This window comes from Colletes gigas, unplaced genomic scaffold (assembly GCF_013123115.1).
Source record: "Colletes gigas isolate AHSC1104 unplaced genomic scaffold, ASM1312311v1 Colletes_gigas_Sc00022, whole genome shotgun sequence".
NCBI classification, from domain to species: Eukaryota; Metazoa; Arthropoda; class Insecta; order Hymenoptera; family Colletidae; genus Colletes; species Colletes gigas.
The window spans coordinates 1491608-1513300 of record NW_025106651.1 but is presented as its reverse complement, the minus strand read 5'-3'; the positions used below and the strand labels follow the sequence as shown (position 1 = coordinate 1513300).

The window sequence follows — 21693 nt, the reverse complement described above, 5'->3', positions numbered from 1 at the left end:
AACCGATTTTATAAAAGTTTACGATATCGAGTGGAAGAAGCGATCGATTCAGCTGAGAACGGGTTCCAAATATTCTTTGAATCTGAATTTCATCCAGAATCTCGGCTCGTTGGATCTGCGTGCGGGACCAAGGCAGATCGTGGCGAAATTCGATCTATCCAGCGCGCGGATCTCTCGAGCCGCGGATCCCGGAGATGCTTCGATTTCCGCGCGCTGGCCACGTCAACCGGGGACTTCCGGTTGCCGCGGAAGAGCGAAACTCCGCCGGTAGCTCGGTGATCGGGGACGCGGAAAGTCGCGGCGGCGCCCATGAATTATCGACGCGAACTGTCTGGCCCGGGAACGCACTGCGGTGGAGTTCCTCTCGCTGCCAAATGTGCCCCCGTGTCTACGTCGATGCACGCGTTATGCGTCGCTGAAAACGCAGAATGGGTCTCCGCGTTTCCGTGTACGCGAGGGGGACTTTATGCCCACCGTTTGAAATGAAAGAAATTTGTAAACGTTGGAACGGAGGATAGGGATTTGAGGGTTTAGCATTAGGAGTATCTTATGGGATGTTTCACATACATATTTCTACAAGTAAAAATAACACCAAAGTGTCATCTAACAAAAAATTCATAAATACTTTATTAAGAAGTTAAGACAAAAATATGAAATGTGATGTTTTTTTATTTACTAAAATTTTGTTTAAAGAGAGCATCTGATAGTCCAGGTACGAAAAAATATTTTTAACGTAGAATTATGTAGATAAGTTAAACATTTCTTTATTAGAGTTTAGTTTCTATCATCTATCTCGGGAGCTAAAGTATTCTTTCTTCGATCAAATTTTAAACTATTGTTCAGGTTTATGTTGAGTAAATTGTAAAGAAACTCACGATATTGAATGCTTGCAAGAGATTGATTTTATTTTATTCTACATTATTTTTCTTAATTTAATGTTCTGAATTTCTGAGCTTCACAGTACATATTTTTGTTATAACTTCTTGACAAAGCATTTGTGGGTTTTTTGTTACATAACATTTTAGTCTTAGTTTTTCTTGCAGAACACACTCCTGAAGCGTGTACGGAAAAATGCAGAACATTCTGTATATTTTGTTAAAGATTGTTTATTTTTGACCTTCTATCTGAGCATTTAGCGTTGATCGACACCGATTATAACTTTGATTCTGACTTAGTCGAATATCGTCTTCTTCGCAATCGAATGCACCATTCCCCGAAGGCTCTACGCTCGCCAATAACTGACATTACTCAATTTTCCCGGAACACATGCTCCCCCGAACGAGATTAAAACGAGACAGTAGTTTCGTCCGCGCGGTACAGCTGGACCACAAACGGTCGCGAAATTAACTGTTTCGTGATTCGTTTGAACGCCGCAGAACGAGTGTTCCGAGCGGATTTCATGGACCGACGGTCAGTCGGCGAACTCGTAACTTCCGGGAAGCAGGTGCGCCACCCGCTGCGTCGACAAATTTGTTAAGCCCTGGCGTTCTCGAGCTACCTGCAAACGCTGACGCGCTTCAATCGGCCGCCTGGATCTTTTTCAAACGCGTTCCATGCGAACGGGGCGATCGAAAAACGGAGGAAAAATCTTACTCCCGACCTATTCGAGGGTTCGAGTGGATGAAAGGAACCTTTGCGATCTTGCGGTCCCACCAGAAGCTGCGTAGCTTCTTTAAAAGAGAGTTACGCGGTCCAACGATTCGACCTTTAAGGCCTCCTATGCATTCGAGTGGTACAACTTACATGGCTTGCGATTCGATTCCTTTACATCCTCCATGTTGGTTGGTTGCCCTCCATTCTGTATAACTTACCTAACATGATTCGAAATTAAACTCTTGAGGATTGTGTTCTTTCAATCCTTGGTCGATTATTGCGACGCTGCAATACTTGCTTCTATTATAGACTGTTCTCTAAATGCGACGAAATTCAATTCTAACTGACTGAATATGTAGTAATAATAGATTCAGTTCCTACATTAAAGACATTATTTAAGTTACTCCTCAGTAATCAATTTTCACACATTGAGGAATCTTACAATTAGATCTATAATATGTCAATCCTTGGTCGATTATTGCGATGCTGCAATGCTTGCTTCTATTATAGACTGTTCCCTAAATTCGAGGAAATTCAATTCTAACTGACTGAATATGCGCTAATAATAGATTCAGTCCTTATATTAACCCCTTAACATACGATTTAATTACAAATAATTTTTCAAACGTATACTATTTAAATTCGTTTAGATTTGTGCGTACAAGGCCACGAAAAAGAATATACTTGTTTTACGAATACCTCGTGAATGTAAAAATGTGTTGATTTTAATATATAAGACTTGATGACTAGCCTTATGATTGTGAAACTTGACATGAAGAACTTGTAACGAGTTAGACACGTTATTCTATAGCAAGGGGTTAGAGACATCATTTAAGTTACTCCTCAGTAATCAATTTCCACAGATTGAGGAATCTTAGATCTATGATAAGCCAAACGAATAAACAAATTAACTGTCATTTCCTGGTTCTGAAATGTATAGAGATAAGTGTCAGGTAAAAATTTCTATGTTTTTAGAAGTATTAAAAGTGTATGGAACATTGCTCCGTTCCGAGGACGAAGAGTTCTTTAGCTGGAAAGCGAGTAAACTCAATACACGATGGATTCGTGGAACTGTGTCGCGTGACACGTTTCCTATGCAGATATAGCACAGGAAGCATAAATTTGTTCGAATTTACGGTCAGCTCGGACGAATGTCTCAACTTGGAAATTCTCAGGATGAAGAGGACGTCAACGTCTGAACCAATTTCCGGAGTTTTACCTCTTCGAAGCTGGCCAAACTTTGGGACGAAGTTGCCTGATGTGGGGAAACTTTGACGCAAACACGTCCGCTCTATGTACGATCCACTTGTAATTTGTTGAAAATTTTGGCGAGCTTAACGATCGTTAAAACTTCGCGACTGTATCATCCGACCGCCGTAAAATAAATCCTTCTTAACATGTACCTCGAGTTTATTATTCTATAGGAATGATCCACGATAAATTGGGCAAAAGTTGACTAATTATTCGAGAATGCTGTTCCTCTTAATAATTTGTCACGGGACAGTGTTGTCTCTGGCGATATATCGATGATAAAACCGTTCATGGAATCTCGGATGCTCTTCGAATTTCCTATCAGTAGAAAATCCCGAATATGGTCAGACCGTGGTCAACCATTTCTCACGGAATGTGCGCAGTTCGCGATGGCTTTATCGAGCTGTGAATCACCAAGGATAACTCCAAATAGCCGTTGCTCGAGCCAGATAATCCGTTTACCAATCCTGTTCCTGAGAAACTGTTTCATTTCGCTCGTATTTCAATTCCTATCGACTGCTACTTGACCGACAACACGCGGAGGTCTTGTTTATGTATTCTTTCGAGGATCCAGGTACAGTGGAGAATCCCGTGAAAAATATATTTCGAATTACATATGTTGTATCTGTTTATAATAGAATTTTAATTATCCACCAGATAGAGGAACAATTATAATAGATTTTATTTAGTTCACCCTGTTAGGGAGAAGGATTTTGTATTCCTGGGTGCAGAAACTTCGAAAAAAATATTTCTAGTAGAAAATTCCAGGTCTGAAGAAGGTGGAGAATGAAAAATATATTTTAAATTACGTTATATTTGTTTATAATAAAATTCTAATTATCAACCAGATAGGGAACAATTATAATAGATTTTACTTAATTCACTCTGTTAGGGAAATTCTGTATCCGTGGGTGCAGAAACTTCGGAACAAATATTTCCCCACCAAATACTTCTAGTAGAAAATTCTAGATCTGGTCAGACGATTGCATAACGAGTCTACACCCCGCGGAAGCGTAACGGAGTTCTAACTCTAATGCAATGAAAACAAATGCATTCGATCACTCCTAATTCAATAGAAGTGACAGTATTTGATGTTTAGCTGAGTTCTGTTATGTATCTCCGTAAAACGACTATGTTTTGCTCGTATACAGACACCTGAACGTTATTATTGGCGTATTTTTACGTACTTTTACTAAATAATGGATTCTCCATTGCACTTGTACAGTTAACATGGGGATCTGATCGTTTTAACTCTAATACAATGAAAACAAATGCATTCGACTGCTCCTAATTCAATAGAAGTGACAGCATGTGATGTTTAGGTGAATTTTATCACGTTTCACCGTAGCCGACGCCCGTGCATCGTCGAGGCGGACGTCAGCGTCGCGAAGATTGATGGGGAACGATCGCCAGCGACCTTCGAATGGCTTATCGGGCCTACCTGCGTCTCTTTTTCTCTGGTATCGTCACGTAACGCCGGAACGGGTCTTTGCTCGAAGTCAAAGCGCGTAGCGGAGTTGGTTAACTCGCCTATTCACGGCGGAACGCGAGGTGGAAGCGTGCCGTCGACGGTAAAGAGGTAGTTTGCCCAACTAATAATACGCTAACCAGGCTGCCACCGCCTTCAAAGAACTCGTTGTCCTTTTGTCTTTATCACCCACCGCGTGTAGACATTCTTTTTTTCTTCGGCGACGAGGAACGCGCGCGCTTTCCGCGCTGGCCAACTTGCTCGCTCTCTCTCGCATTCAGTCCGCGGGAGCCAGCCAGGGGAATCACGATTTTAATTAAAACCCTTGTCACGGGACATTAGTGCGCCCTGGACGCCGAGCGTCGAGCGCCGCGGGACGCTCGTTAGCATCCGTGGCACGCGGACCGATTTCGAGTCGAGTCCAAATGGAAAATGACTGCCCGATGGTAACGATCGGTTATGGCGGCTTCACGTTGCCCTCCCCCTTCCCTGCACGGTAGCAAGAATTAATTCCTGAAACAGGAGGGAACGTAATTCGCGACAGAGGATGCACGACGCGACCGCTCGCGGGCTCACGACAAACGACCACGCGTTCAAATCATTTGCGTACACTTACCGATCTGATCAATTCGATCATTCTGGCATGCAGTGCTCATCAATATGGAATATACAGGGTAAGGCACGAATTAATCCACGAGATTTTTCAGCTCCTTTCGATGGTCTGACTACAAAATGTTTCCTATCGAACGTTAATCAGTATTTAGCTGACAAGATATTGCAGTTGTTCAAATTTAAAAACAAATTGATTTTCGATAAAAATTTAAGATTACTATTATATTTTATTTTTGGTCTGACAACAAAATGTTTTCTATTAAACGTTAGCCAATATTTAACTGACAAGATATTGCAGTTGCTCAAATTTAAAAACAAATTGATTTTCGATACAAAATTAAGATTACTATTATATTTTATTTTTGGTCTGTCAACAAAATGTTTCGTATCGAACGTTAATCAGTATTTAACTGACAAGATATTGCAGTTGCTCCAATTTAAAAACAAATTGATTTTCGATGAAAAATTAAGATATCTATTATATTTTTATGTTCCTTCATTCAGATAACTGAAGGAATGATTGAAGGCAAAATTAGCATGAATCGATTGCCACAATATTTAAAATAATTCAGCAATACATAACACTATTCTTTATTAATAGCATAATATTTATTAATAGCATAATGTTTTTCAACTTCAGAACTTAACGCACAAAATAAAATAAAAATTTATATAAAACCGAACTGAAGACACGAATGTTAAAAAGGTGTATGTAATTAGTAATTAAATTAAATGTTCGAACTACATTCTATCTTCTGCAATACAAAGTTCTATTTTTGGTATTAAATTCTTATGTGTAGCTTTAATTAGAGAACTTCTTTGTACATTTCTATACATGTTATATAAATTTAGTATAAATTTTTCTTTTATTTTGTGTGTTATGTTCTGAAGTTGGATAAATGAGCATTCATAATGTTTATGTTCATTTGCTTTCGTCCAAATGTGAGGGCTTAGTGTTATGTATCGTCGAAAAATTTCAAATATTGTGGCAATCGATTCATGCCAATTTTGTTATAGTGTAACAAGCCATTGAATGCGTCTCGTTAAAAATATAACAGTGGCCTTAATTTTTTATCGAAAATCAATTTCATCTGTAATTTCTTGTCAGTTAAATATTGATTAACTTCGATAGGAAACATTTTGTTGCCAGACCATCAAAAAGGGCTGAAAAATCTTGGGGATTCGTGTCTTACCCTGTACATATCCAAAAATGTCAGGAACTTGTACTGCGTGTACTAAGGTCAAAAGGGTATAAAAAGTTGGTACAAAAATGGTTTTTGCATCCTCAAAATTTACAGGCCCCCAAAAGTAGCATTTATTTAAAATATTTTTCAATATCCTTCGTTATTCAAAACTTCATAGAGCGAATAATTTGTGCGCCCCACGTGTAGAAATTTCGGAAGAAATAATTAAACTGTCAGCGTCCGGAGTTCATCAGTTGCATCGTCGATAACAGTGCTGAATTATACAATAATTCCCACCCCTTGATGGATAGAAAACATCCGAAACATTTAAGCATTTTTAATAAAAATACGATGTCACCGATCGACATGAATTTCCCATCATGATTAAAGCATGTAATAAACTTTGAAATGAAATTTTTCTGTGTGCATCGAACGCGAATAAACAAAATACTATTGATCGCATCCATAGCATGTGCAATATCCCGCGTCGATGATTTCGGCCTCGACGGAGTTTGAAAATTAATACTCGAAAAATATTATTACATTTGAATTTTTCATCGAACGAGGCGAGAAATTAAAAAAATTAACAAAATTGCAGAGGCTAGAGCATCTAACAGATAACAGGTCCTTTTGTTAGCCATAGTTTGGAAAAAAGGAGAAGAGCCTATTTTATATTATTTTTCAGAGTCCCAAACTATTATTTTGTACAAAAAAATTCCCTCTCTGTATCAGTTATACCTTAACAAAGTAAAATTTAATTCTCGTCGAGTTTCGAATCAGCGATTAACACGATCGGAGCAAGTAGATTTCTGATTGAATTGTTTTAGTTGGTTTAAGCGGGGTTGGATGATCCACTGTAATTTCATCTACCCTTGGACCTAAGCGCGGACACCCTGGACAGGAATTTTATCGAAGGAATCGTTGAAATCAAATGGCGCCGGACAATCGGAAACGAACCTATTAACAGCCATCGGATCCTGAGGCGCTTACGGCTGATTAATACGATCCGATACTACTGCCGCTACTCTATCGGGTTTCGAATCACGACTACCGCGGCTGATTCGTTATAATTTGCTTTCGCTGACCGGGGCGTGCCTGAGCCGTAGCTGGTAATCACAGCCAGCGCCAGGTCGATTCGCTGTGATTCGCACGGGCCATTACCGATCCCATGACGCGGGGTTACTCGTATAGATTAAAGAGCGTTCTTTCGATCCGACGGCCTCGCGTTCTCCCGCTTGATATTCCTCCAGCGGCACAAACGAACACGCTGCTTTTATTATTTCAACGTGCATCGTTCTACTTTCCTAACCGAGGCATCGATTTCCAACGCTGATTTACAGTCGTTCGATTTTCAATAACATTCCCACGACTTCGAGGAAGGATACTTGGATAATATCGACGGAATAATAAATTGAATCGTTAACGATTAGAATGTCATACCTATCATGACCTTTAAATGGACTCTCAATCACAACTGAATTATTTTACGTAATTTTGATTTTTACCAAATTGGTAAATGGAAATCAACTTTCCTTTGAAGTATTCTAAAAATAATGAATTAATAGAGGATAACATAAATTTTAAAATAATAACATTGACATATATTAAATAATTATTAGCTTATACTTGCAATAATTCAATCAAGGGTTAAAATTTGTCTCGGTACTTATTTTTCTAACTTCGCTAAAATTCATAAATTCTACCCAAATTTATTTCCTTTGGTATCTCAACTCAAAAATTTTAAACTGTTAAATGTATTTATTTTTTCATGTTCATGGATTCACTGATTTATAAATGTTCATAAACCTGTAGACCTTATTAATTTATATGACTTGAGAAATTTATATTACTATTTGAATTCAAAACTAGAAATTGCTGAAATTTCTTTGGATATATAGCGTCAAAGTAAATTGTAAAATAAATATAGAAGACAGAATAAATAATAATAATTGTTATATTCATAGGATAGGGGATGAAATGTCCTTTAAAAGGGTGTTCATTCAAGCTGATAGCGTAATTAGTTCTGGAGATATAAGGGTTCGAAGCGTTTGTTTACTTTGCATTGTTTACGTTGCGAGGTCATTGACCACATGTGATCGTAGTGAACATTACGTCACTCGGTCACGAGTCACATGTGTGTAAGACAGAGAGAGAAAGAGGGAGAGAGGTCCGACTCGTTAGATGGATACAAAGATAATGAACTTTAAAAAATTATTTCCTCATTTAAATTACGATATTTCCAAAATGAAAAACCAAATCGACATAAACCAAGAACCATTTCAAAGAGGAAGCTTTACAGCCTCTAATGATGGCTCATTCATGCAGGAAGCATTAATAATTTCGGAACTGTACGCATATAAAATTTGTATACTTTTAATACGCGTTTCTCGACTGTTTGTTAAAATGCTACAATCACCGTGTAAATTATTTGGATAATTTAATATGTAACAATTCTACTAAATATTTTTGTATATGTTCAACAGTTTTAAGGAAATCCAGTAACTACCAAAGAAGTTTCTAAATAATGTGTTAACACTTCTTTTTCTTTTTTTGGACGATTCTAGAATGACAACAATATCACAAACTAGTTATACTCAGTCAGACGAAAGTTGTCTTAAGTATTTTGGAATTCTTATGAAATGAAAGAATCAAGTAATTAATTATACTGGGTGTCACTTTAGGACTAGATTCTCCACATGAAAACAATAAAAAAAAGTTCATATAAACATATATCCTATTGGATCTTCTTTAACACACCATATTTGCTCACCTTCACAACAAATGTTCGAAATGAGCTTGTTGCATCTGAACACAGGCCTGGAGATATTTTATTGACTGTCTTACCCTTTCTATTAATAGGCACTTTCGAAATAATTATACCAACATACAACTCGACATAGCTTGAAAACAAGGTAATAGGACGTATGTTTACGTGAACTTTTTTTATTGTTTTCATGTGTAGAATTTTGTTCTAAAGTGGGTCCCACATGCTACCCTGTATAATTATTTTATGTTACCAACCCCTATAATCATTGCAAATGTGATCTTCACTCTGAACTAAGAATATTTCAAATTTTGTATTTGATTCATTAAAGTACGTAATATTTAATTATCGACAGATATAAATTTAATTTAAATTGAAAACTGCTAGGGTTGCCTTACTTATGAGTCCCCTGGCGGGCCAAGGGCCCAAATTATAATTTGCTCTCTTTCATAATCTGTTATTATAACCTGGCACTATTATGATAATAATCTGGCTCTATTATGATAATAAGTTATTATAAAAAAAAAATGAATAGTACTCACGCTCTCGAACTTGTCCTTGTTCTTGGCGTGCTGAGCGATGAACCTGGCATCCTCGATGGTCTTCTCGATCTCGCGAACCAACGGCTTCTCGAAGGTGGGGCTGACGTCCTCATGAACGTATGCGGGGCCAGCCGGGCCGAAGAGGTCGTCGTCGGCCCCGGAGAGCGGCAGCGAGGGTAACGGTTCCTCGAAGCAGGGCGCGACGGTCCCGACGGTCGCCACGGCGCCAAGGTCGTACCTGGTCGCCGAGGGTGGCAACCCGTGCTGGGGTATCTCGTACTCCCCGCTGAACCTCTTGCCGTAGTACGTGTCGTATTTATCAGTCTCTGGTACATGGAACACATCGGTGAGCATGCCCTCGGTCTGTTTCCCGTTGCTCGCCTCGACGTCGTCGTCGTCGTCCTCGTCGCCGAGCGGCTCGCCGTCGACGGTCACGACGTCGACGCCGACGGCGCCGTTTCTGCCCGCGTCCTCGTCCTCGTCGTCGTCGTCCTTCCTCGGTCTCTCCATAAAGAGAAACCGCGGCAACACTTGTATAAACACCACCCTCACCCAATTGGACATACGATGGGTGACGGGCGAGCGAAAGTTCACGTTCAGCACGGCGATCGTGACCACCACGGACAGGGTGACCAACACCATCGTGAACAGCAGGTACATGCCGAGCAACGGCACCGTCAACGACGTGGGCGGTATGATTTCGGCCAACAGCAGGAAGAACACCGTCAGCGACAGCAGTATCGAGATGGACAGCGACACCTTCTCGCCGCTGTCGCTGGGCAGGTAGAACACCAGCACCGAGAGGAAAGATATGCCCACGCACGGTATAATCAGATTCACCGTGTAGAAGAGGGTCTTGCGGCGCAGGGTGATATTGAACACGATATCTGGGTAGGGCTCCTCGCAGCATATGTAGAACTCCTCGTTCCTCACGGCAGGCACTTTTATGATGTCCCACTCGACGGAAATGTAGTAGTCGGTCAGGTCGATGCCGACGTCGATGCGGTTCGAGTCCTCGGTCTGGGCCAGGTGCCTCAAGTCGACCTGCGGGGCAAAGATCATTCGGATATCATGTAAGAAGCATATGTTTAAACCGCAGGAACGTTGACACGAGAGGCAAACGATATCGTTGGAAGTGTTTAGGCTGAGATCAAATGCGTATTGATGAACGAAGGACAATGCGTATTGTTTCGGCCACGAACAAATATTTGAAATGTTTTTACAACTGTTGCTCGTGGTCGTTCCTTATGGCACAGCCACTCTGTGCTCCTTAACCGTGTACCCTTGACCTTTACCCACAGAAGACGATGCTTCTGTTACGCAGGAATGAATTCTTGCGGAGACTAAATGTGAAGGCGTAACTCTGTCAAAATTAATCTAACTCTCCGTCCTGATTTTTCCCATAGGGAAACCTCGGTTTCCTCTGCCAAGGTGACAACAACGAACATTGCCTACCGGAGGGAGGATTGGTCAAGCCAATCCTCATCGTCGTCACCTTGGCAGTGCGGTTCCTAACAATTTGCAACATTCACGCCCACCCTGCTGTCCAGTGTCCAGGTACACCATGCTTAGGGCGAGCGAAAACGTTGCTTCTTTTTAAATAAACAATTTGAGGAAAGCCAAAGCCCCCAAGAACAAGTCAATCGCTATTGAGGCAAGGAAGAGCTCCAAGGATTCCAAGTCCCGTACGGAGTTTGAAGGTTCCTTAATGACCGTATCCTAATTTGTCAAGTAAAAATGTCTCGAAGACCTAATTCTCAAAAATAGTGGAGAAGTCACGTCCGCATCACAAACCCCGCGATGTTAAGGTTCCTTTAGAATCCTTAACACGTATCGTAAATATACTGTTTGGACTTTCAAACACTGTTATTGTCGAACAGCTTGAGACGCGTTCTTTATTCCTTTCAAACATTAATAGTACGAGGGTTCAAGACCCGCCAAATTACTTGATAGCACAGAATTTACCGGACTTACTTAAATTTGAGGAATTTGCAACTTTACCATCTTACTACCTCACTCGACAATAGGAAATTGACGTATACTAAAGCCATTTACGCGACACGCGCGATAATTAGTTTACAAGGGGGTATTTTGGGCCCAGATACCTGCACCCATAGTGGGTGGGACCCATACGGGATGGGCCAGCTCCGAGTTGCAAATCAAGACACCTCGCATAATAGAATTTTTGTATTTAATCAACGACCAGAACGAGCTCAGAATTCAAGATTTAAAGGGTTAGATTCAGATTTTCAAGAACTTGTACGAATTGAACCATTCATATATCAGCACTGAACATTTTCTGTTACCTCGATTTATGTCTATGTATTCGAATTCTAAGTAACCTATTGTGTTGACAAATAAGTGTTGTTTTCTTTTCTATTTGCTAAATAATCACGAACTTTGTGGGAGCCAATATACACCAAGAAACCATCTTTCCGAATACAGTAAAACCTGGATATATGCAACAAAAGATTGGCTGGATAAGTGCAACGTTTAAATGCCCAGAATCGGCACCTCGGCTGTATGGATAACCAACAATGTTCTACACGCTTATAAAGAGCTAATTGCAATATATATATATCCAAGTTCTCCCACTTATCTACCAACAAATATTATTTTCACATGACAAGGGCAATCAATTTAATTAACTTTACGATATGTCACGTTATCAAAAGGTATAATACAAACTCCATTTCAATATACCCATTTTATCATGTTTATTACAAAAACCGTCTCGATTTTAAAGAATGTTAATAACAACAGAGATACAGATGCACATACTAATCTCATTTGACACGTATTTTTATTATACAAATTACACAGAATGCTTTCACAACAGTGAAGATTTAGATAACGTGCGTAAACTGCATGATAGGCGAGCCGCAGAAATGACAATATTTATTTATTCAATTTGTATTTTAAAGCAAGTACATCATGAGAATAATAAGTGTATCTTTATCTAGTGGTATACACACTGTATGTATTTATAATTTATAAATCGCTCCCCCTTTGCCACAATGTCATAGGTGGGCATAAAAAAAAATCTTTTCATTGCTGTTAAGAAACTTGTTACTGATATTATTACTCGCTACTTATTACTGTATAATTTAGTGCAAGCCTACAATGCTTCATTAAAATCAAAGTTAGAACGGCTACTACCATAATGAATGTGCGCGCAAGATGTAAATCATCAAAATCTGCAAAACTGTAAGAGGCAATTTTAAAAAATCGCATACCAATGGATTTGGAATAAAATGCTCGTCATTTTTTGTCATTATGAAAATTTCAATAAAATGAAAAATTAAGTTAATAAATTTTTTTTTGTTATAAACAAATTGTATTTTTTTAAATTTTTTAACACCATGTTATTGTACATAAGAAACCATTAACCTCGCCCATTAACAATTTTTTTGTATCTCTTTCCGTTTTCGAGATAGCCGTTTCGAGCCAAAACTTCAAGGGGTGGTTTCACCCCTTAAACTCGAGTTACAGCAGCTAAAAAAAAATACGTGTCGATTATTTTTGGCTGCTTTATAAGTGTACAAAGTTTCATCAAAATCGAAGCCGGACCGTTCGCGATGGTTCCTTGTGAGTCCGACCACACGCCTGTAACCATCCCTGACACCCTTACTATCTTTTTTCAACGCGTAGAATTAAAAAAAGGTAAATATGTAATTTAAAAAAGGGAGAACAATCTTAAACGGACTAAAATTGTATTAATTCCTCGAACGTGCTTATCACGACACGAGCGATCGCAGAAATTCTAATCGGGCATTCGTTCGCAAAATCACTTTTTGGTCTTTCGTTTCTCCAGGGTCTCGCAATCTCCTGCTACCGAACAATATTTGCTACCGCGCTATAATTAAAGCAGATAATCTGGTAAACGGTAATGGTAGGTACATTCAGACCGGTTCATTCAAAGATTATCACGGCGTACCGTCTAATTGAGGTCCCAGATAAGGAGCATTACGAGGAAGGAGCCGTATGACAGAGGGTTACGTGTATCTTTGCGCATCTACGTGCCTGAGAGTTAAACGGAGACAAAGGGAGAGGGGAAGATGAATAATGAGGGTATTTCAGAAGACGTCGCGTAACTGGGAAATGAGGAACACTCCGGCCAAAAATAAAAATGTCTGCGAAGGACGTCGGGAATAAACGCGGAATCTCTCAACCCTCTATTCTACCCTCTTCGTTTTCCTCCTGACTTCTTGCTAAAAGTTTCGACGGATCCCGTATATCGGACACAAATTATTCTATTTGCAATACAGGTAATATACACTTGATTATTCTCAAAATTATCTTTCACAGAGATAGAATTTATATTAAAAATCGTTCCTTCCTCAGCCGTGGGAGACTTTTCTAAGATTTCATCCGCTGTATCGAATTGTTAAAAAAAAAAATAACAAAACAAAGGATAAAGAGGGTAGAACGCGGACCGAAGAAAAGTCAAGGAAAAGGTTGGAAAGAACGAACGAAAGAAATTGGATACCTCTAATGGGTGGCGGGATAGGTAGCCGGCTCTCTGGAACCAGTCGAATCTAGGAACCGGGAATAAACTTGCAAAAGTGGAGCCAAATCTCCCTCCCATCGAACTTCCGCCACTCGCGGAATGCCCCTTGATCCTCTCTGGACCACTTCTAAGAAGATCTCTCGATAGCTTCGCGAGGAGATCGCCGGCCGCGTTAACCACAGCTCTTGCTTTCGTTTCTTCATTTTGTTTGACCAGTCTCCGTCGTCCCGTTCCCTTTTCGCGATCGCAGCAGCGAACTTCTGCGCCCCGACAATGCGGAGCGAAGTCATTCGGACCGACGAGATACGATTTTTACGAAAATCCTAACTGTTAAATACACTCGCTTGCAAACAGTTTATTAACAACCGTAACTAATATTAATATAAACGCAAACAAAGCAGGATAGCTCTAAATAACGCAACGAAGTTGTCCTATCATTTCAACGTTCATAAAATGTCCACATAATTAACATTTTTGAAGTTCTTATAATTCTGAGTGATTTATACAGAGTGTGGTAAAGAATTTTTTTCTCGAAAGTACGTAGGATTTCGGGGGTATGAGTATAAACCAAAAATAATTGCAATTGACCCCCGCAACCGAAAATAATTTTTTCAGAACAGTATGAATTTTTTTTTTTCTCCGAAAAATTTAGGCATCTCCTGTCGATTTTTTTAAAAAATTAGTTTTTCATTTTTAATAAATTTGTTTGTAGGTATCCATGAGCTCTAGTTCCATACTAAATTTCATTGAGCCACATTCACTATTGTAGAAATTACGGACGTTTGAATATTGGACAATTTTTATGAGGTTGTTCTCACTTTACGGGGTTGAAGAACAGCTTTTTGAATATTCTTGGAAATTCTACATATTCTACACTAAAATATGCGTTGTTTGCCTGTTGAAACATTAAAATCCTCCAATTCGTTCAGAAGTTATGATGTTTTAAAGATACGCATGAAAATTCAGGGAAACATATCAATGGTATGGGCAGACATTATATTTTCGGTAAGGAATTTTTTTCTCGAAAGTGCGTAGGATTTCGGGGGTATGTGTATTCACTAAAAATGATTGTAATTAACCCCCGCAACCGAAAATAATTTTTCCAGAATGATTTGAAATTTTTTAATTTAATTTTTTAATAACTCTTTAACGATGTCTCTAGATTTTCCCATTAAAATTATTTGCGTGATAAAAATACGCTCTGAGATAAAAAGATAATCACAATATTTATTTATTACGAAATAAGTATCCCAACGTGTGGTGAACATTAAAATTCGCTTTATTAGAAGGTCAAGCGACGCATCGACACCTTTTATTAATTACAACCATCGCTAATAAAAATCCCCCAATATTTCGTAATTTCCATCGATTGGAAGAACGTAGGATTTTAATAGCGATTGCAACGGTTTCGCGATCGATAGTTCCACGGCCATGGAATCAACTGGGTGGTTATTTCGTGATTTCAATTGATAACCGACAAAGGGAAGCCCCGCAAAACCGATAAACGCTACTCTGGGCCGGTGACGTCATCGAGGGAACGAGAAGAAGCATCTCCGATGATTATCCTCCCGTCTTCCGGAGTACTTGTTGAACCACGATTGACCGTCTTGGAGGAAATAAGGAAAACGATGCTGTCGATATGTCGAAGTAGGTCGAGCATCCTACTCGATGTCTTGTACACTTCCTTTGTCGAGGGAATCGCCGGGAAAAGTGAGTAACGAGGTATGGGTCGAGCGTGCCAGAAACCGCGATTGGAACGAAAATAACGACACAAAGTAAGGACCTCTGAAACAGGATCTCCGTGGCTCCGGGATCCATAATGTTAACCCGCGACGCGTAATGACGGTACCAAAGTCGTCCACGGAATGCCAATCCCGTGGAACTACCTACTGACCTTTGACGTTTTTCTAGGAAACGGCACCTTCAGCCTCCAATTCCGTCTCTTCCGACATGTCAACCGTTTTGAAACGACTAACAACTGAGGATCCAATAGAAAAAGTCTTGACACTCCGTTACATAAACTCATTTTATCTTTGAAAAAAGAATCAATACTTAAACTGAAAAATAAATTACGTATCCGTCAGGGTTGTTGGATCTGTCTAAGATATTTTTTAATTTTTCACGATATAGGACCCTTAACTATTCACCATCGACGATATATCGTGCAAGGCAACCGACTCTTTCAAGGTAGCCCCGGATCGTCGATTGTTTTATTCAGCTTAAGTAAAAGGATTCTCGTGTACCTCGCGAATCACTGATCTACGTCCCCGTAATATTTCATCCAGGATCCTCTTGGATCTCCTCTCGTCTCCGTCATCAAGCTGCGTACGCTTCGAGCGTCATCAACGATTCCGGTCGACTTGAGAGCCCCCGGAAGTGGAAACGAACCGCGGCGTTTCTTCCACGGAGCAAACAGATTACGCGAGATCGGGGTCGTAGGTGGGGTCTCGATGTCAACGCAACGAAACCGGAATCGAAACGCGGAAATGAAAGAGTAGAAGTATTGAGAGAACGGTCGCCGCGTCGTGGCCGGGGACGGTTTATCATTCGAGACGTGGGATTTATTCTCCCAACGGTTGCTAGCCGCTGAAATCCATGGACAGGTGAATTTGTCGGGGCAGGATAAATCTGTCCGACGGTGGAAAGGTCCTACGGTCATCGGGACCCCGAAGGAAACGATGGAAATGGATTTCCACGGGACCGAAATCGTCGTGGTCTTCCGTCCGCTCGAAATTATTTTTCCCCTGTCGCGTTTCGACGAGTGAAACGAAAATATCGAAAGCCTCCGTACATTGTATTCCAGAATTATAATTTTCATTTAACTCATCGTAAGGGCTCTTCACTACTTTCTACGTACTTAGAAAATAAACCATGATTGATTATTTGCAATCAAGTCGATACTAGAAGACATTTCCCTGTATTCTAGAGTTATAATTTTCAGTTAATACTTCGTAAAGACTCTTTACTATTTTCTACGTACTTAGAAAGTAAATCATGATTGATTATTTGCAATCAAGTCGAGATTAGAAGGCATTTCCTTGCATTCTAGAGTTATAATTTTCATTTAATTCTTCATAAGTGCTCTTTACTACTTTCTACATACTTAGAAAATAATGATTGATTATTTACCATCAAGTCGATGCTAGAAGACATTTCCCTGTATTCCAAAGTTATAATTTTCATTTAATTCTTCGTAAGGGCTCGTTACTACTTTCTACGTACTTAGAAAATAAACCATGATTGATTATTTGCAATCATCAAGTCGATACTAGAAGGCATTTCCCTGTATTCTAGAGTTATAATTTTCATTTAATTCCTCGTAAAGGCTCGTTACTACCTTCTACGTATTTACAAAATAAACTATGATGGATTATTTGCAATCAAGTCGATACTAGAAGACATTTCCTTGTATTCTAGAGTTATAATTTTCAGTTAATACTTCGTAAGGACTCTTTACTACTTCCTACGTACTTAGAAAATAATGATTGATTATTTGCAATCAAGTCGATACTAAAAGAAATTTTCTGTTTTAGCCGAAGTAGGTTTTATACAAAATTGGGCTAAAACGAGAGTAAAATATGTATACGGAATATTGATTAAGGATTTTACAAATATATCTCCCGCGAATTTGTCATCCGTGCTTAACGACTTTGTCTCGATTCTCGGTCGTTGAAATTTATACTCTGGTAGATATCCTTCCGCAGTAAGTGGTTTCGATTTCATTGGTTCTTATAAGGTTATCAATTTAAAACGTAAATGTATCGATAGTCTGAGAACAAGCATCGGTTCCAGCGTCGAGAGCAAATTTAAAATAAATTGAATCAACGACAGGGGAGGATCCATCGAGCGAAACTGAATTTGTAAAGTGTCGTTTGCCTATTTCCGCACGGAGAAGTTTCCAATTTCGCAGTCTCCAGGCATAGGGGAATCAAAAAGGGCCATGAATTTCAATTTAAGTTTCAGGCAAGGTTGTTCGCCTCGTTAGACACGAGATCATGGATTTATGGAGTGGGCGGTCGTTCGAGCGAACGAGCCATGGAATCGAAGAAGAAACAAGGGTTGTTGCGAAACACGCGCATCCGTCAATCGGTGAGAAAAGTTTCATCACTGTCCGAGGGTGGGAGTGGAAATGGGGGAGGGACGCTGGCGAAGCGAGAAGACTCTTCAAAAACGGCGTCGATGAAACGTGACGTTTTGTCGATGGCTGCCACGGATGTTGCAGCAGTATCGAGAGATTGTACGTCTACTATGTACGGACGAGCAACGGCGTGAAATATTTCTCGCCGTGAAAAACAGTTCGTTTTAGATCGGGGGTTGTTTAAGACCGTGAAATACGCGGACAAACAATTCGATCGAGGTCCAACTAACGATAAGTGGTCTCCATCGATTACGATATTTTCCCGACAAAGTGTTTATTTTCTGTTCCATTTTGTCGATTCTTGGGTCACATGGACTCCTTGTGCAATATAGAGTGAGTGCAAAAATGTAAATTTGCACTAGTTTAGCAACTGTATAGAGCAGCACAGTGTTAGATTAAAGATAGGATATTTTGAATCATTATACAGGGTATTTGGCCACCCCTGGGAAAAATTTTAATGGGAGATTTTAGAGGCCAAAATAGGACGAAAATCAAGAATACTAATTTGTCGATTGAGGCTTCGTTAAAGAGTTATAGAAACACTTCCGGCCAAATAGTATATTTTCGGTCAAGAATTTTTTTCTCGAAAGTGAGTAGGATTTTGCGGGTATATCTATTGACCAAAAATGATAGTAATTGACCCCCGCAACTGATAATAATTTTTCCAGAACGATTCAAACAAATTTTTTAACGTCGACAAATTTCAGCAGCTTCCCCTGTCGATTTTTCGTTTTTGATTTTTAATAATTTTGTTTGACTCCCAACAAAAACATTGTCTAATACTTTTTTGTAGATACCCATGAGGTCTACTTCAGAAAAAAGTTTCATCGAACTATATTCACTATTGTAGGAGTTATGGCTGTTTGAAAATTGGACCACTTTTATGGGGGTTTTCTAACTTTACGACGTTAAGGAACAACTTTTCCAATATTCTTAGTATTTGTACATATTCTCCATTGGTATACGCGTTGTTTGCATTTTGAAACATTAAAATCCTCCAAGCCATTCAGAAGTTATGATGTTTTAAAGATACGCATAAATATTCAGGGAAACATATCAACGGTATGGTCAGACATTATATTATATTTTCGGTAAGGAATTTTTTTCTAAAAACTGAGTAGGAATTCGAGGGTATGTCTGTTAACCAAAAATGCTTGTAATTGACCCCTGCATCTAAAAATAATTTTTCCAGAACGATTTGAAATTTTTAAATTTAATTTTTTAATAACTTTTTAACGAAGCCTCACTCAAGAAATTGATATTCTTGATGTTCGTCTTATTTTGGCCTCTAGAATCTCCCATTAAAATTTTTCCCTAGGTTGATCGAACATCCTGCATAGCTTGATTTTTTCTCTATGCATATAAATTTTAATGAATTCAATTACTACTCGACATTGTACGATATTTTAATTATTTTTCCTTTAATATCTTAATACAATGGTTTGCACGGAAAGCTGACTGGAACGTATCTAACTAAATTATTATTATCAAACGATTAACTAATAAAATGAACAACTTCTAAATGCATACTTCATGCGATACACACACACATAGTCGGCAATGCCTTTAATCGAAACTCTCACATAATGTAACTGCACTCATTCATTACAAACCTAAAGGTTGCTTACAACATCTTTGTTAAGAAGTATAAGGCTTCGCAAAAATTTGGAAACTATCGAGAACAGAAATATAATCCTTGCTTAAAAAGAAACAATTTTTTAGGGGGTAAAATGAAAAGAATACGCTTTCCGCAACTCTAAGATACTGAATTTGTTATCCCGAACGATAGAAATCCCTCCAGGATTGAAATTTCTGGCCCAGAAGAGGTTAAAAGCAACTACTCAAGACAAGATAGTTCCCAGGATTTAGCATCCTGCGAGCATCCTAAACGCTGAAATTCGTAAGAGAACGCAGACAGAAAAGGGCTTTCAACAGCCTCCGTCAAGTGGAATCTATCAATCCCGGCATTTTATCGACGTCTGTTAGCACGTTTTACCTCGTATCCAGGGATACTAAAACGCCCAGCGATATCATTGGACGGAACAAGAGTTTAGGCAAGCAGAAGACTCAGGAGAAGAACGTTTCGAAAAATAAAATAGCAACATTGTTCGATCGACGACGGAATTGTGCGAATATTCTTCTCGCTGATCGATAAATTTTGTTACGAGGCTTCCAAAAATATAATTCAACTGGTAAAATATTTTCAAACGAAAGCAAAACGGCTTCCCTTTGTCGGAAAATGTGTTCAATAGCGACGTGATTACACGTCGACCCTATTCCTCTTTCTTGACTTCCCCACTGTTCCCCTCTATTTTATTCTCTCGCTTTTCTATATGTTTTCTTGCCGATTCTTGCTCGATTTATTCTGGCGAAACCAGTTTCCAGTAAAACTTTCAAATCATATTTACGCGACACATTCTTCCGAGGCATAAAACCTCTGATATTTTGTTGTAAATTGAATAGTCTCGCGAATAAGCGTGTACAGTCGCTTTGCAACGAAAAGAAAAGGTTCATTTTGCTCGCTGCTCGACGTTCGTGCATATCTTTCCGGAGAATTTGCCAACTCTCGAGGATGCTCCTCGATTGAAACCGAACGACAAGCTCGCGTCTCGATGTCGATCACAACGAAGGACACGAGTCTTGGCGAGAATTTCGAGGCAACGAGCATCGTCAACAAGAAACAAACACTCGATCGTTCGGAAGAAACAAAGGAGAATCGAAAGGTGTTTCTGGCGCGAACTCTGAGCCGAACTTTCTTCGTATCGAATGGTTTCCATTCTACCAAGGCGGGAACGGGTTTCTAAGAACGTCTCTAATGACCCATTGTTCCAAAGCTCCTAGCGAAACGCGAGATCGGGGTATCGAATAGCTTTTCTAGCCTTGTAAACGGCTTCTGAGATCTGAAATGAGACCGATGACGTTTGACAACGGACGAATAATGCCACCAATCAGTTGGAAACTAGCCAATTACGAATTAAGGATCGAATTTCTTCTTGAATGTTACACATTTTCGAACACTTTTCTAAAATATTCGGACAAAATTTGCGAAGCACAGAAAGATACTGGAATGTTTTCCAATTAATTACTATTTTCAACAAATTATATCCTGTCACTGTATTTAAAGTTCGTGTACGAGAATCGATTTTAGAACAGAGATAACACTAATAGATGCAAAATGGAATATACGACGCGATAGAATGATTGTTTTTCTATTAAAAAATCATCCACACGAGATACCAAATTTTTCGAATGTCTCGTGACTGATTTGACTATGACCGGAGGTCTCGTCGAACGAAGAACACGGCGACTGGAAACATAATCACGCTGAGTACCCGATAAAGCGGATTGCGACAACCACGGCGAAACCATATCGAGACGCGCGTGAATATATAACGCATCGCGAGGTATACTAACCGTCGATGAAAAATATTCCCGTCGCGTGCAATTTAGCAAAAGAACGACGATCGGTTAAGTAATTCATCGAAGATTTGTGGCTGGGCTGCAGCAACATGAATTATTCCATAGAGCAGTAGCGTACAGCGTTCGAATGCTTTAGAATCCGGATACCCCGGAGATCCAGCCAGGCCGTGGACGGCGGGGAACGAAAGAAAAACACCCGGGGAATAGAATC

General features: G+C 39.5%; 1 protein-coding gene across 1 annotated transcript in view; it reads right to left on the bottom strand.

Annotated features, from left to right (window-relative positions):
- The window catches only part of LOC122401202 (acetylcholine receptor subunit alpha-like 1), a 234824-nt gene that overhangs the window by 8776 nt on the left and 204355 nt on the right, over window positions 1-21693 (bottom strand). Inside the window, exon 6 of the mRNA XM_043403184.1 lies at window positions 9415-10458. Within this exon, the coding sequence (XP_043259119.1) occupies window positions 9415-10458 (1044 nt within the window). The remainder of the gene's footprint in view (window positions 1-9414; window positions 10459-21693) is intronic.